Source organism: Mastomys coucha, unplaced genomic scaffold, assembly GCF_008632895.1.
Source record: "Mastomys coucha isolate ucsf_1 unplaced genomic scaffold, UCSF_Mcou_1 pScaffold20, whole genome shotgun sequence".
Lineage (NCBI taxonomy): Eukaryota > Metazoa > Chordata > Mammalia > Rodentia > Muridae > Mastomys > Mastomys coucha.
In genome coordinates, this window is record NW_022196903.1 from 98,333,059 (window position 1) to 98,348,937 (window position 15,879).

Sequence of the window (15,879 nt, forward strand, 5' to 3'; positions counted from 1 at the left end):
AGGTACCTGAAAGGGAGATTGGAAGTGAAAAAGGACTGGGGGCGGGGAAAGAGACAGACGACGCTAAGACAAAGGTCTCTGATCAAGGCTCAAAGTTTAATATGTAGCACTGTATTTATATATGGAAAGCCCATAGACCCATCCTTTGTGTCAGCTGGATAATGTTGCAAAGCAAGCTCAGCAGGCAGACTGTTCCTGTAGGAAACTGCAGGAGCTACAAGGCAAAAGATTCCACCTAGGTGGGGTGGAAGAACAACTGTGGCAAACACTTAAGGTCTATTTAGCCTGCTGAGGCTGGAGGAAGGGCACAATGTGCCATAGGATTTTCTATCTTAATATTTGAAAAGTATTCACACACACACACACACACACACACACACACACACTCACAAGCACATACATTTTCAAGTAAAGACAAATACTGCATTTTTCACTAATAAGTGGATTATGAAAATCTGCAATCATAGAGACTGAGAGTGGAAGGGTAGTGACCTAAACCTGGAGAAAAGAGCAGGGAAGGGAAAGGTCAGAGTTCACTCAGTGAACATAGCATTGCTGTTTGACAGGTTCTTCACTGAGCAGATGACTGTCGCTCACCACAGGTGTCACCCATGAAGGCTTGGGTTGTAGAGACTCAAGTCTTCTTGGGTTTAAGACACTTGACTTGACCTCTGAGGTTTCAGAATCCACAGAACTGCTTCAGAGGAATTCTTACTGCTTTACCCAAGGCCGGTCTTTTTAGCTTTCTTTAGATACTGAATAAGTCCCAGATTTATTAGTTGTGTCTATCTGTGATGCAGGAAACTCTCCTTCCACTTGGGAGCTTGTTCAGGGAAGTGGGAACACCGACTCCCATTTGTCTGGTGGCTTCTTAGAATATAGAAGTTACCATTTCATCCTTAAGTTCTCAAAGGGTTATGGTGGAGTAGAATTTGATGCCAATAGCCTTCTATTTTTAATAGGAACCTAGAGAATACTTAGGATTATCTAGAGTTATTTCTTTAGACTCTAGAACTATTTATTTGTATTTAAACAATGTCTATGATTTGTGCCAATTCTTACCCCTCTAAGTGAATAAATACAAGACGGAAAAAAAGTGTTTTTTTTCCCCATTGGTTTTCTAACACAATGATGAAGGTGAGAAAAATCAACAATAATGTATTATGTATCTCAAAATAATTAGAATTAAACTTGAATCTATTTATCATAAAAGAATGATAAAATTTTATGGTGGTAGCTATGTTAATTGCTATGAATGTATTAGTACTCTGTGCCTTAGTGAATCTAGCTTCCACATTTTCCCTTACAAATCTGTTTAAACATTATGTGTCAATCAAAAATCTGTACTTAAAAGCTTCAGCTATAATGTATTGATACCTATGTTAAAATTGAACTGGGAATTGAACTTGTTCTTTTTTTCTTTTTTTCTGTTGTATTCTTCGGGGAGGTAAGGAAGTGGTTGCATACTTAGAGATGAGAGTGACTGAATTATGCTAAAATCCCACTGAAATCTAGCTAGAGTCAGAGACAGTTAAATTGTTTAATGTATTAATGTCATTCAATCTGCATGATGGAGACATGAGTAATATTGATGCCCTTCGTACACTAAAAAGATTTAGACACCTGGGGTATTAACCAGCTCTGGTCATCTAAATATTAAGTTTATGTACTTTAATTAAGACATAGTTCATTTGACCCCCAAAGTGCATACTTTTTACCACATTAATGATAACAATAAGGACATAAAAGAAAAATAATCCTTAACTTAGTATGGCCATCATAATTAACTGCAGTGTTAGAAAATTGATGTTCAAATTCTTTTCTAACAGAGGGAGGCCACACAAATGCTGAAGTTAAATTTTGAGGAACTCTGAGACTGCGGGGATAGATCAGTTAGGAAAGTGTTTGCTGTAACAGTCTAAGGAATTTGTTTGAGTACTAAACCCAGACCACATGTGAAAACCTGGGTAATAGGGTGAGATCCTGTGATTCCATCAAAAGTGAGGACAGAAGAAGATCTTGGAGCACACAGGGAAGGCAGCAGAGTCAACACAGCAAATTCAGTTCAGTGAGAGATCTCGACTTCAACACCGAGGTGGAACTCTCCTGAGAAACTGCATCTGAGCTGTGGGTGGAGCTGGTTTAGAAAAAGCTAAGAAATTAGAAAATTGCACACATATGTACGTACAACATTTTCTGTCACATTTTAAGGGACAGCTGGAGTATCTGAAAGATTAAGAAAAATCTATGAAAGCTCATTCTGTGTAAATAAAATTACACACACATGCAAATATGACTCCAGTTAATGCTGCTGTTAGTAATTTTGCCTTTTGTAAACTTTTATCATCTGAAACTGAATGGATACTTTAGTAAAAGGAAATTTTCCTTGTTCTAAAGGAAAAAATGTGATGAGGATTTTGTCTATATGTAGTCCACTGGTCACTTTTACATATTTTACATAATTCTTGGAGGTGTTATGCTGACTCACTTACATTTAATATCTCATAATTTCTTCAAATTTTGACAAATGATTATTAAGTTCATGGAAAATATTATGCTCAATATTTAACAGTCTTTATTTCTTGAATCAGTATTGTAAATAAGCTGCTTCAAGCATAAGTCCCTAGAAAACACTGGATTAATAATCTAAGAAGAAAAATCAGTTTTGACATTACTCCACTCTTGGTTGCCTATTTAAATTTATTTTGAATTGTTGAAAACCTTCCAATAACTCTATGGTGTTCACATTTTCCACACTAACTTATATGATCTATGCTGTATTATTAAGTCTCGAATAGTAAAATATATAGTCATTCTCATTGTTATCCTTTAATTTTCTTCTTTGCAGTTGTACTTGCTTGTTGACTACTCATTCAGATTTCCATTTTAATAGCTGAATGCTCTTCCTGATTTTTGACAGGTAGTCAAATTTATAAGTATCATGTCTGCACTTTGTTTTTAACATTCTAAGGAAACTTCAGTGCAGTGTAAGTAGACAACTTTAAAACCCTTCACTCATATATCACACACAACCCTCCTGATAATATATCTGTGCAAATAGCCCAAAACAAGGAGAGTGAAATATCAATCTTTGTGTTTCTCTGTAAATGTCGCCAAAATCATGAAGTAAATATTTCATGATTTCATAGTGTGTGCCTTTTGCCTAATCTATAAATATCAGTTATTCACTGTAGCTTGGCTATGGTTAGAGGTATTTTATTTTTATTCTTGTTGTATTTGAGTAGTGTTTGCTTATTGTAAGGTAGAAGTAGCATGATGCTTGTAATTACATAAATTACTTTGTTGTCCAATATTAGATTATTTTAGGCTTTGGAAAAGAGTTTAATATTCTTTCCTACAATTAGGGAATGCAAAGAATGCTTATTACCATGACTTCTTTCATTAAGTCAAGTAAAGGCCTGCATATTACATAATAGGCATAATAACTCTGTAACTATATCAATGATGTGGTATTATAATTCTTAAGGTGAATCAGGATTTATTGACTGGGATTCTTCATACATCAGAAATATAGTGCACATCTACTCTGGGAGAATACTGTACTGTCATAAATTGCATGGCCTAGAATATTCTAAATCCTTTTGTTCTCACTGACAGAAATTTGGAATTCTTTCTCAGTAGTTAGCCCAGAATCAGACTCTGGTTTCATGTAATTTCTACTTGGCTGATATTTATTGTGGTTCAAATTGGGTAATTAATTAAATTAGCTCCATCTTGTGTTATACACATATTAGAAACAATGGTCTGTTTGCACTTGAACAAGTGACATTTTGTTATTTTTAATAGTTGTAACATGCATGTAAATAGGATCGCCCAACATCCTTTGTCATTAATTGTAGTCATTAATATAAGTTTGATGTCACTTTCTTTGGTAGAATTCTGAATATCAATTCGTGCTTTTAAAACAGTGTTTTTGAAATATGCTAAGGAAAAATGCATGCCAGAGCAATGGAAACACACATTTGGAAAAATTTTTTACTTGTTCACATTTTTGTCACGTTAATTAAAATATTTTATAATGAGATAAGGAAGAACATGCTTGGGTTTTCTCTATTTACTTCAAAATTAAGATGTTTGCTTAGACAATTTCTTTTTTTATTTGACATTTATACCATGTTTTATTGTAAAAATTCTCATTTTATCATTATTATTTTTCTCTTTTTCTTTTATACTATATTATTATTCATATTGTTATTTTTATCCTTATTATTGTTCCTTTCTAACTTCTTTTTAATTTTTTTCTTTATTTACATTTCAAATGATATCTCCTTTCCCAGTTTCTCCTCCATAGAAGAAAAAATAAAAAAACAAGAACAACACAAAAACCCTGTTCCCTCCCCTCTCCCCCTGCTTACCAAAGCACCCTCTCCAACTTCTAGGCCCTGGCATTCCCCTACACTCTTTATGTCAGGGAAATCTTAGTGGGGACCATTCATTCTGTGAAAGACTGGAGTCTACTAACTGTTACTCTTTTGTGTACAGTATGTTGTAAGAATATTTAATTCCAAGTGTTACATCAATAATTCATGATTATACTTCCTTCTAATTTTTGTAACAATATGATATATAGTAACTGATGATCCCTCCCACTATCTAGCAGAGGCAAATATTTTCATTGTTCACATATTGTTCAGTCATTAAAAGGACTATATAAGATTCGGTTTATGAATACAATAATTAAGATGCTAAGTTTGATCTCCATTTTCCCAAATCCAATTCAATTTTTGAAGGAGAGTTGACTATCCCAAATGTATAACAAATACCTACATTCCTTATTCATCCATCAATCTAGTGTTTGAGCACCAAAGACTCAGTCATTTAATTTTTAAGATACATTGAAATAAACAGTAGTCATTCCAGTGATAGAGTAGTTGATCTGTATCAACCAAAAGTCTTATGCCTTTTGTGCCAATGTTTAGATTTAAGATGGTTTCTACCTAAAACCATAATAGTGAATATTTTCACATATTCATAATTTAAACAATATTTGTAAATATTTATGATTTGTTCATATCAAATAGCTTTTCATTGTATATTTTCTTTCTAGAGTTTTTTTCTTGGAGGATGGCAGCCTTAAGATATGCAATGTTACCAGATCAGATGCTGGATCTTACACCTGTGTAGCCACAAATCAATTTGGCAATGGGAAAAGCAGTGGCAGTCTCATTGTAAAAGGTAATCTGTCCTCAGGAGGCCTTTTTGTTTATTGCAATCACCAAGGCATAGCTTGCCTTTGGGTAACATATTGTATGTGTGGAATATTTATTTAACCATTTATTTAAGAGTTCTGCTACAATAATTCATTCATTGGTGTCCTGTTTAGGAATGCAATGCTAAGGTAAATGTGAACACTTTGGCAATTAAACAAGGTCAGTGTGTGGCTTTGCAGAGTTCAAACATGCTGTGCTATATTAAAAATTCCCCACATGCTTCTGTGTTTGTAGCCATGGACATTTTGGTAATGTTCCCAGGTCGTTCCTTTCTTGGTTACATGCCTCTCGGGTGCCTTTGTTTTATATTAACATTTTCTGTGTATTACTTTTCTATTGATGTGATAAAACACCAGGGCTGCAGTAACTTGATGAAAGAAGGGAATACTTTCCTGTTTTTAGGGAGATAAAAGTCTATTTCTGTCATAGCATGGAGAATGACAACAGACAGGTAGGCATAGTTGGGGTCAGCAGGTAAAACGTCATATGCCAGAGAGCACATTGAGTATCAAACCTTTTGTAACCCTCATCCAGTGACAAAAATTCTCCAATATGTCCATATCTTCTAGTCCTTCCGAAAGAGTTTTGCCATCTAAGGACCAAGTTTTAAATGTATAAGCCTATAGGAGCCGTTCTTATTCAAGCCACGACTCTATATGTGTGATTCAAACTAGTTTATAACCTATTTGTTTTGTTTAAATAACTCTTAGTATATAACTAAGGAGACATAGAGTTTTGTGAACCCATATTAACATGCAGATTTTTTAAGAGAGAAAAAATAAAATTAATTGTCCAATGGAGCCACCCAATATTGCTTTCTTAGCAAATAGGTAAGCTTATATAATTTGGGAAGATAAAACTACATGTTCCACTGTTAAGTCTTTTAAGCTACTCTCAACTCAAATGTACCAGTATTTATCACCAAGGGACATAATTAATATCAGTATTGCCTATTCTCTCTTTTTGCTACTTTGTTATATTTAATGTCAGCTCAAAAAAATAATGTTTATGAGAGGCTATGTCACAACTATCATTTCTGCCTCCTCGATGGCACAAATGACTGTCCCACTAAAGCTCTGTATGTAGATAATTAAGCCCAAATGATTCGATTCTACAATTTTGTTTTCCTATATTTTCTGTTTAAAAAAATAAATATATTCAAGGAAAAGCAGTTAATAACTAACTTCAACTATCATTTAAAGTAACTCACAGGAAATAAAAACTTATCTTTTTCTCTGGAAGGGTATTTCTGCCAACTTGTCTCAAGTGCGTGACATAATGTCAACAATTGTCTGAGACACTCTGGGAAAATGTAACTGATAAGAATTGATGTGTCAAAAATCCCACCAGTGTGGAACATTTTCAAAAACAAAAGATGTTACCTTTAGATTGTATTGTCATCAGTTTCTAAGACAGAGATGGACTTGATGTATCAAGACATATATCGTGGTTTCATTGAATAACATGATATTTCTGCAGCAAAATTGTCAATGTTTATATACAGAAAAAATGCTTTATATTTAAGAAGTGTTTTATATTAGTGGGGAAAAAACACATGGAAGAGAGAAATTTGAGTTTCATTACATCATTTGCAAATAAGACAATGTAGAAAGTCTATATTCATTGAATAACAATAGGTGGTAAAGTATGGCCGATGAGGTACTGGCACTGTAGTTGAATGTTAGTGCTTTAGTGAATCCCATTGGTATACAGATAGGGAGTAGGAGAGATATGTGAGGTAGTAGTAATGCTTTTTATGAGGATCAATTTATGTGTAATATTGAGTGTGTTCAAGTTGTCTTTTCTCCAAATATCATATCTGGCCTGATAATTTTGCTGATAAAAACCTTCCATCCCTTCATTACAATGTCTAAGGAAAGAAAAAGCTATTGGGGAGATTGAACTGAGTGAAAGACTTCTTCAAAGGCTTTGAAACCTTTAGTACGATGGTAGTCACTGCACAGTAATAATCAATGAAATAAAAACAAAAGGTGACTCATTTAGAAATGTATGGAATGTGGAATGTGCTTTGTTTTGTTTTGGTGATCACAGTGATATATTTGAATCAACTCATTTTGCTTCTGTGTTCTGTAGGATTTCTGGTAATGGTAATATGTTCATCTATATTTGAAGACACTTCTAACACCCCACCATGATCCATAAATATTTTATTTCCAAAATAGAGACATGATCAAACAAAAGTATTTTGAGTTTTTTGTTAGATTACAAAAAACAACAGACTGCCCTTCTTGTCTATTTCTATTTGTTTATTTTTTTAAGTTTTGAAGATTTCATAAATAAGTATATTCTATTGGGACCTCTTCCTATGTCCCCCAATCTCACTAGAATTAATGAGTCCTCCTATAAGTATCATTGTTATATATAACCTACAGAGTCTAATTAATGTGGATCGTATGTTCATGTGTTTAGGGCTGACCAATTGAAACTGAATAAACTATTGGGGAACATACTCTGAAGAATACTAACTGATTCTCCCTTTTCAGTAGCCATTGATTACATATAGCTCTTCACCAAGGATGGGACCCTGTGAGATTTTGTCCCTACATGCTGATGCAATGACTCCTGTCATCAGCATGCAAGTCTTGTTTAGGCAAACACGGGTTTCACTAGTGCCGCGTCCCTCTGAAGTCTAGAAGACATTATCTCTCAACAAGATTACTGGTTCTGTTGCTGATACCTTTAATCCAAGTGGTTCACTTTGACCTTACTGGACCCCAGCTTCCCCCTCCATATTTGTCTTCTTACAGATTATCTAATTTATTGATTCATTATGTTGATAGTTTAGGCACTGTTTATTCTTTAATTACAGTATAGTATATAGTGGAAGAGGAATTTATGTTTTAATCTGAGATGAATTCCATGCATTAGAACACTAACAGGAGCTGCCTGTGTGAAGGGTGGGGAAAATTAAACCTCCTGAAACTCTGTCCATAGGGATGTTTTCTGCCCTAGCTTATTTTCTCTAAAATATGACAACTTTGAATATTTCAGAATCCAAGCTTCTTAAAATAATTGGCAGCACTTATTATGTTTAGAAAATGATGACTTTAAAATCCTTTCACTTTTCCAATCTTTGGTTTTATATTTACTGATTTATAGTGGATATAAACTGCATAAGAGGGGAATAGGAATCTATAGAAAATGGAAGAGTTTTGTGAAGGAAATCCACTGTCCTCATGTTTATGACTGGAGGGTGCCTGACTTGAAGAAAACATGTTCATGTTAATGTGGCTTCAGTTAATATGTGTACTTGTCAAGTTAGTCATATTTATTTGTGCATAGACATAGAAATAAAATTTGTTAGATTTTGTTTAGTATTCAGAAAATATACACTTAATTAATGGATTTTGAGGTCTCTTCTTTCTTTACAATTGACAAATACTCTTTACAAAATGAACTTACAGCTGTAGAGATGGCTCAGCTGTTAAGAGCACTGAATGCTCTTCCAGAGATTTTGAGTTCAAATCTCAGCAACGACATGGTGGTTCCCAACCATCTGTAATGAGATCCAATGCCCTCTTCTGATATGTCTGAAGATAGCTGCAGTATACTTACACATAATAAATAAATAAATCTTTTTTAAAACTGAACTTACAGATACATAATTATAACAATTTATACATAAATAAAATAGCACATACACACAAGATAAAAATACAGTGCATTTACAAGAATTTTTAAATTGTATTGTTATTGACCTAAAGAATACAATCTTGACTAGACTGTTTAACTTTCACATAATCCTGTCTTAACTAGAATGTTTTCCCTCATATCCTTACATTTAAGGATGAGGAAATTAGCATTGATTAAAATTTAAGAAAAACTATCATTTTATAATCTATAACTCTAAAGCCTTAGTCTTGGAAAATAGTATATTTGAACTAACCATTATTTTGCCTATTAAGTAAAGAGCCATCTGGTTGTTGAGGTGGCCTAACAAGTGTGAATATGTGTGTTGTCTGATACATAACGTCCATCTGATGGTCATTGCAAAGTCACAGATAGGTTTATTTCTCAAACCTAAATTAGCCCATGCTAGTGGCCATAAGGATAAGAGAATGGTGGGTAACAAATTAGAAGTTCCAATAAAGCTGAAAAAACAATCATATCCCTTTAAGTTTACTTATCAGCTTCAGTCATGCAGGAAATGTTGCTGTTAGATAACATGTAAAAAGATAATAGTTACAAGAGTGAGATATTTCCCAGCTTAGTTTTAGCCGATACAGCTTATCTGTGTTAAGAGGATTCTGAAGTTATCTGCACTGTGTGCCTGGAAATTTCTGTTTCACTAATGCAGCAGGATGAGGCAATTTTCCATTCAGACACTGTGAGTACAATTAGCAGCTGCCTTGCCAGATCCTTGCAAGACGCCCAGTGTGATCTGAGGACATGTTCCATAGGCACAAAGGGGGATTCAAAAAGAAAAAAAAATAGTTTTAAGTGTTTTTATTTTTGAAGCCTTGGATTAAAAAATCACATTCTATACATACACAAAGGGGTATATGAATATCATATAAAGGAGTGAATTATTTGATTTGGCATTTAGAAAATTATTAAAAAGCAGAGTAACAGCAGGCTATAAAAATGATCTTGTTTGCAGGCAACATTTGTTTTTGTTTCCCCACTGGAGAAGTTTTGGATGTTCAATTATAGGCCTCATTGCTTCAGCATTATTTTCAACTGAAATGTCGGAACTTGGAAAAGCATATCTAATGTGCAAATTAAGTTTATTGCCACTCATTTAGTTGTTTATTCTTTGTGATAGAAGTCTTTATTATACCAGCATACAGAATGCCCTGTGCTTTTTCTCATGCAGAAGGAGAGCACTCCCTAACATTGGTCAGCATTACTGAGAGGAATACATACCCAAGACAGGTGGATAATCAGAGACTTTGCAGATTTAAACATCAGTGTAAAGGCTTTCAGGTTGTTAGCACAACTTTATCGAAAAGCCCAGATTTATCATAAAGCCTCACTTGTCTAAGAAAGTCAAATGTACAAGCTTAGCTTAGAGAATGAGCAAGACATTGGAACACAATTGTCATATTGTACAAGTTGAGAGAACATCAGTAAAATTTTTTGTGAGAATTACAATCTTGCTCACAACTTTCATCTCACAGTCTATATTTCTCCTTCAGAGAATGTGATGTATTTTAATGCAGATATTTTTAAATTATAAAATATTGATGCATAAATTATTCATCAGCTTCATTGAAACTTCTAATTGTTGATGAAATATGTGTTAAATTTTAACACTGGTCAGGATAATTATTTCGTTTTCCCTTCAATGCCACATTTAATTTTGTTATGGATCCTTGGTCCTCAAATACTTCATGCTTACAAATTTTCAAGTACAATTTCAGAATCAATTTATATATATATATATATATATATATATATATATATATATATATATGGTATTTCCTAGCTTCTATAGAACTGTAAAGTGTCAGATGAAAAATAGTTCAAGTGATGTTTTTTATAAGAAATATAAATTTGATAACACAAGAACTGTAATACCTAATTAAACAGTGAGAGCTTTGAAACTGAGTAGCTAGCATATCTAATTTGTAGTCTAGAATCTGCAGTGCACTCTGATAGAATAAATGACAGTCCCTGTTTTGATTATTAATTCATATGTGGGTCTATATTTAATTGGACATTCTTACTTTCTAGGAAAACATTTATATAAACTTGGATAACTCCTATACTTGCATAATATACATATGTGTGTGTGTGTGTGTGTGTATGTGTGTGTGTGTATCTCAATGATATCTCTTACCTAATCGTATTTTTGTTTGTTTATTTATTTTTTCACTCTGGAATTATTTACTATGTGCTCTATGATATTTAAATATCAACATAGAAGATAAACATGTAATGATGACTTCAGGAAAACTTGTATATATGAATCATGATGACCACGATTACTTTGTCTTGTGAAATTAAGTAATATCCAACCTGTGGTAAAATATAATCAAAGCACTACATGTAAATTTTAGTGTGTGTGAACTTATCTTAGTAGATAATCTTAGCATGTCTCAAAATATACTAAAGTTCCAGTTTAATGGTTTGTATGTATGAGCACTAAGAGCATATTAAATAGAGATGATTTTATCCACTTTCAATTACCTTGAATCGGAAAAATAAAGACCATGTCATACTAATTTCTGCTCTTGTTCTGCTTGAAGCGCTGTCAGGGAGTAATAGCTTTGAGTTTTCTGTGTTTTCATGCCCTTGTTTGTTTGCTTAGTGTTCTGTGGAAATTACAGTTCCACATTTATCTTAGGTTCTCCCTTCCATGTCAATCTGTGTGCTCCTGTACACAGTGCGCTGTGGATAACCCTGTCACCCTGCATAACACTTGTGCTCTGTGGTTACTCATTTTAACTGACTCCTGTTTTGCCCATTGGCCAGCACACCTGCATTTCCCCCAGCGTCTTCTCCTTGGTATCCACCATTACACAGAAGGTTTTTATGTTTGTGACATCCTTAGATTCCACATATAAATTTGTTTATACAATACTTTTTCTCTTTCTGAAAATAATTCTTACAGTATACTATGTCTTATTTCACATGTCATCCTGGAACATGTATGCTTTCAGACATGAAAATGCCTCTGATCAACTGGCTGAATAATATTCCAGTATACCAATGACACCCTGTTGTGATAGCCTATATTTTCCTTATCCTTTCAATGAATAATAGATGTACACTATGCTTTTAGTGATATTAACTATTGAGAACTATGCTGCAATGAACATGTGATTTTAATAAGAGCAAGTAAGGCTAGATAACATGAAAGTTCTCATGTAAAGGTTTAAACGCAACCTACATATTCTTTTATTTTTTTTCTCTAATGACTGTACCCAATTAAAAATATTGGGAAGAGAGCATGAGTTATTTTTGCTTTACAGCCTTAACAACACTTATCCCCTGTCTTCTGTTTTTTAATAGTTCTTCCAAAAGGTGTGAGTCTTTAATTTGCATTTCCTAGATGATAAAGAATGTTAAGGACCTTCATAGATATGTCTTGGTCATTTATGCCTTTTCTTTGGGGGAAAATGCATATTTATTTACAAGCTGGATTACTGTTATATTAATAAAGCACTTATCCTTAGCAGAAAAGTGATTCTAGTAAAACATGGAGATAAGAAAATTAAGAGAAATAAAACAAGTTAGTAAATCAGAAGTATTCACGAAGTTAGGACGGGGATTATATTTCCAAAGAATATTTTAATATTTCCAGTCTTCACAAGTTATCTTGTAAGAAAAAAATCATAGAATTATATATCAGCTATTTGAAGTGTTATTTATATGCTATCATACTTTGTATTTGTATCTTAGCAACACTTTGTCTTGTTATAGATATGTGAAGGCAGAGGCCCATGTTTATACAGAGAACAGACTGATTATGTGTCTTGTACGTTGTGGATCTTGGGGTGGAATTGATAACTTCAAGCAGTCATCTTGGAAACATTATCACTCACAAATGAAGATTTCAAATAAGTCACTGATATAAAAGGAAATAAAATATAAAATTATTAGAATCATCATGGCCAACAATACCATGTACCTTTTTAAGCTTCTAAAATGTTCTGAGACGTTATAAAATCTTTTTTAAAAAGATTTATTCATTATTATAAATGAGTACATAGAAGAGGGTATCACATTTCATTATGGGTGGTTGTGAGCCACCATGTGGTTGCTGGGATTTGAACTCGCGACCTTCGGAAGAGCAGTCAGTGCTCTTGCCCGCTGAGCCACCTCACCAGCCCCATGTTATAAAATCTTTATAACATTCTGGACCATAGATATAATGGACCAATTTATTTCCTTTAAGAAAAATAGATTTTATGTTTCTGACAGGATTTTATGTAATTAGTTTCCCAAATAGCAAGTTCATAGCTGAAGATCAATTATGAAAACACCATTGGCAATTATGATAGTGTATACCTGAGTAAATATCAAAAATATGCTATGAAAATTTCCCTCATATCTGTGAGAGGCAAGATGGGTATGTAAAACTATTTGACTGTAGTGACTTTGCCTTGGCAGTATATATCAAAAATGATAAACCACCCTTTCTCTTTTTTCATGTGGGACAAAATTTAAAAATGTAGTTATTTTTTATTACTTTAGAAGGTTTGTGTAAACAATATCTGTTATGTAGAATAACTTTAAAGAAAGAAAACAGGTAAAACTACAGATAGAACTAGACAATATGGTACAAACAGTCTTTGGTACATATCACCCAATGTGGAATTTTTAGAAAAACTATTTTCTAAATTTGTCTCATGTATATCCTTATATACAACCTTGACACTTATTATAATTATCTGGAGGCAGATTCCATATATTGTATTTCATCTGTTAAGCAATTCTGAATGTGTCTTTAAAATATTTAAAAATATTTTTTAACATAAAACTAAAGTAATATTACATTATTAAAAATTACCAGCTGTTTCTGTAATATTGAGGGTTTTAGTTTCCATGGTTGTTTCATAATGACTAATATATTTATATATGTGCATTACTCACATAAACTGTATATTTACATGTATCCATAAAATCCATACTTCACAAGATATATTTAGTATACAAGTGGAAAACACTTTGTGTCTGTAACTGAAGAATTCTGAAGTGTTCATTCCATTTAACTGTCCTATGGAGTTCTGAGAATTTTTTCCACTCACAGGATTAAATCCTTGTAATGTTGGGCTACCATGTGTACATCTGAAATTTTCCTGACTAATACTGTTTTATTTACAGTAAACTTTTTCTCTGGATCCAAATATTGGGTACTTTCTGATGCCTCATTTAATACAGTGTTATTTTTTCCTAAAATAGAAATGTCATTTTAAAATTTTGTAATTATTTCTCCCAACCTAGCATTCAAGATAAATATACAAATCCAGTGGAGAAGCTTATGAACAGTCCATATTCTAGGATTTCACTTGAAATTTACTGAATCAGTATTTCGTGTGGGAATTGAGAAATTTATATTTTGAGCATATTTGACAATAACTTCTTGTGCCTGTGTAATTTTAGAATCACTGTCATACATATCCTAAGAACATAAATGTTACATGCAAGAGAAATACAATAATATAAAATGGATTACTTCATCTTTTTTGTTTCAATATAAAGATGTTTAATGAATCTAAAAGTTTCACAAGAGATAGTCTACTACAGTCCACTTCACCTCATTTAATACCAGACTCCAAGGCTTTCACTTATTAATAAATTGCAAGTAGTCTTTCAGCATTAATGAACCTTAAGTAACATAAATTATCTATTAGAATATACCCACACTTAGGAAAGAACTAGAATATATGAAAATGTGTGCATTACATTAGCTTTGATAGAAGTGATTTGGAGAAGTCACTCAGATGCTTGACTTTATTAATACATACAAGAATATGCAAATAATGAAATTAATAGATTAAAGCCAAGTCTTATTTTTCCCTGCAAGTACTCTTAAAGACTGTGCATATTTGTGTAACTTGAGTACTGCTCCTATTCTCTGCAAATGTAATCTTTTCATTCTAATGGGTATATACTGACTTTCCTTTTGGTGCTGTGCATGGCTGCAGAGTGATTTCTAGAAGAGAATAACCAGGGCTTCATGGCTGTTAATAAGTTACACACGCACCATTAGGATGGTTCTCACACAATTTGGGAAGGAGAACATGAAACCCGAGCACTGCTTTGTTTACCTAGGCAGATACTCACAGGCAATGCTACACTTGAGTAAGAATACATCACGTTTTCACACTTCTTGGGTAATGTGTCTGCCTACACAATGATTCCTCCCTCTGTACATGGTAGTTGCTATTCTCCTTGCTTTGATGGAATATCAGACCTAATCAACTTAGCAAAGAAAGTAGTTTTTGTGCCCACAGTTTGAGAGGATGCAGTCCATGGGTAGGATAGTCTTGGCAGCAGAAGTGTAAGGTAGCTTGCTGGTCACCTGTATCATTAGTCAGAAATCAGGGAAAAACACAAATACTGCCTTTTGCCTGACTTCCTCATTTTTCCCATTTGATTTAGAGTTGGACCTTAACTGGTAGTATAGTAGCACCAATTTTCAGGATGCATTGTATTGCCTTCATATAAATTGTTTAGAGATACTCTCAAATACATGGCCAGGGGTGTGCTTCCCAAGTGATTCCAAATTTACCCAAGTTGACAATATGCATAATAATCTCATAATAAATACCCCCTTTCATACTCAAGGAACACATTTTTCACCAGGCCCCAGTTTTACTCTCTACTTCCACTATTTCTCCCATTTTTCAAGAAAAATACACATTTCTTTTAAAATTTTTAATAAATTAAAATTGCATGTATTTATAGAGCACAGCGTGAGATTTTGATGAGTTTTTATTGTTATGTTGTTAAATTAAGCTAATTAACATACTAGTCATATAACATGATTATTGCTTTTTAAAATGAAATTATGCTAATTCTACTCAGCCAACTTGAGTATGTGATATATCATTATTAACTACCTAGTAAAGTTTTGTTGCCTTTGACATGTTGTCCCCTTTCCCCATCATTCCTATCCTATCCTTCTCCTATAACTCTGTTATCTTCTATATCTTACTCATGTATAAGAGTATAC

At 33.3% G+C, this 15,879-nt stretch overlaps 1 protein-coding gene across 4 annotated transcripts in view; it reads left to right on the top strand.

Annotated features, from left to right (window-relative positions):
• Cntn6 (contactin 6) overlaps window positions 1-15,879 on the top strand; it is a 346,549-nt gene that overhangs the window by 295,410 nt on the left and 35,260 nt on the right. For all 4 annotated transcript variants that reach the window (XM_031382777.1, XM_031382779.1, XM_031382778.1 and 1 more), the window contains one exon: window positions 5,069-5,196. In XM_031382777.1, the coding sequence (XP_031238637.1) occupies window positions 5,069-5,196 (128 nt within the window). The remainder of the gene's footprint in view (window positions 1-5,068; window positions 5,197-15,879) is intronic.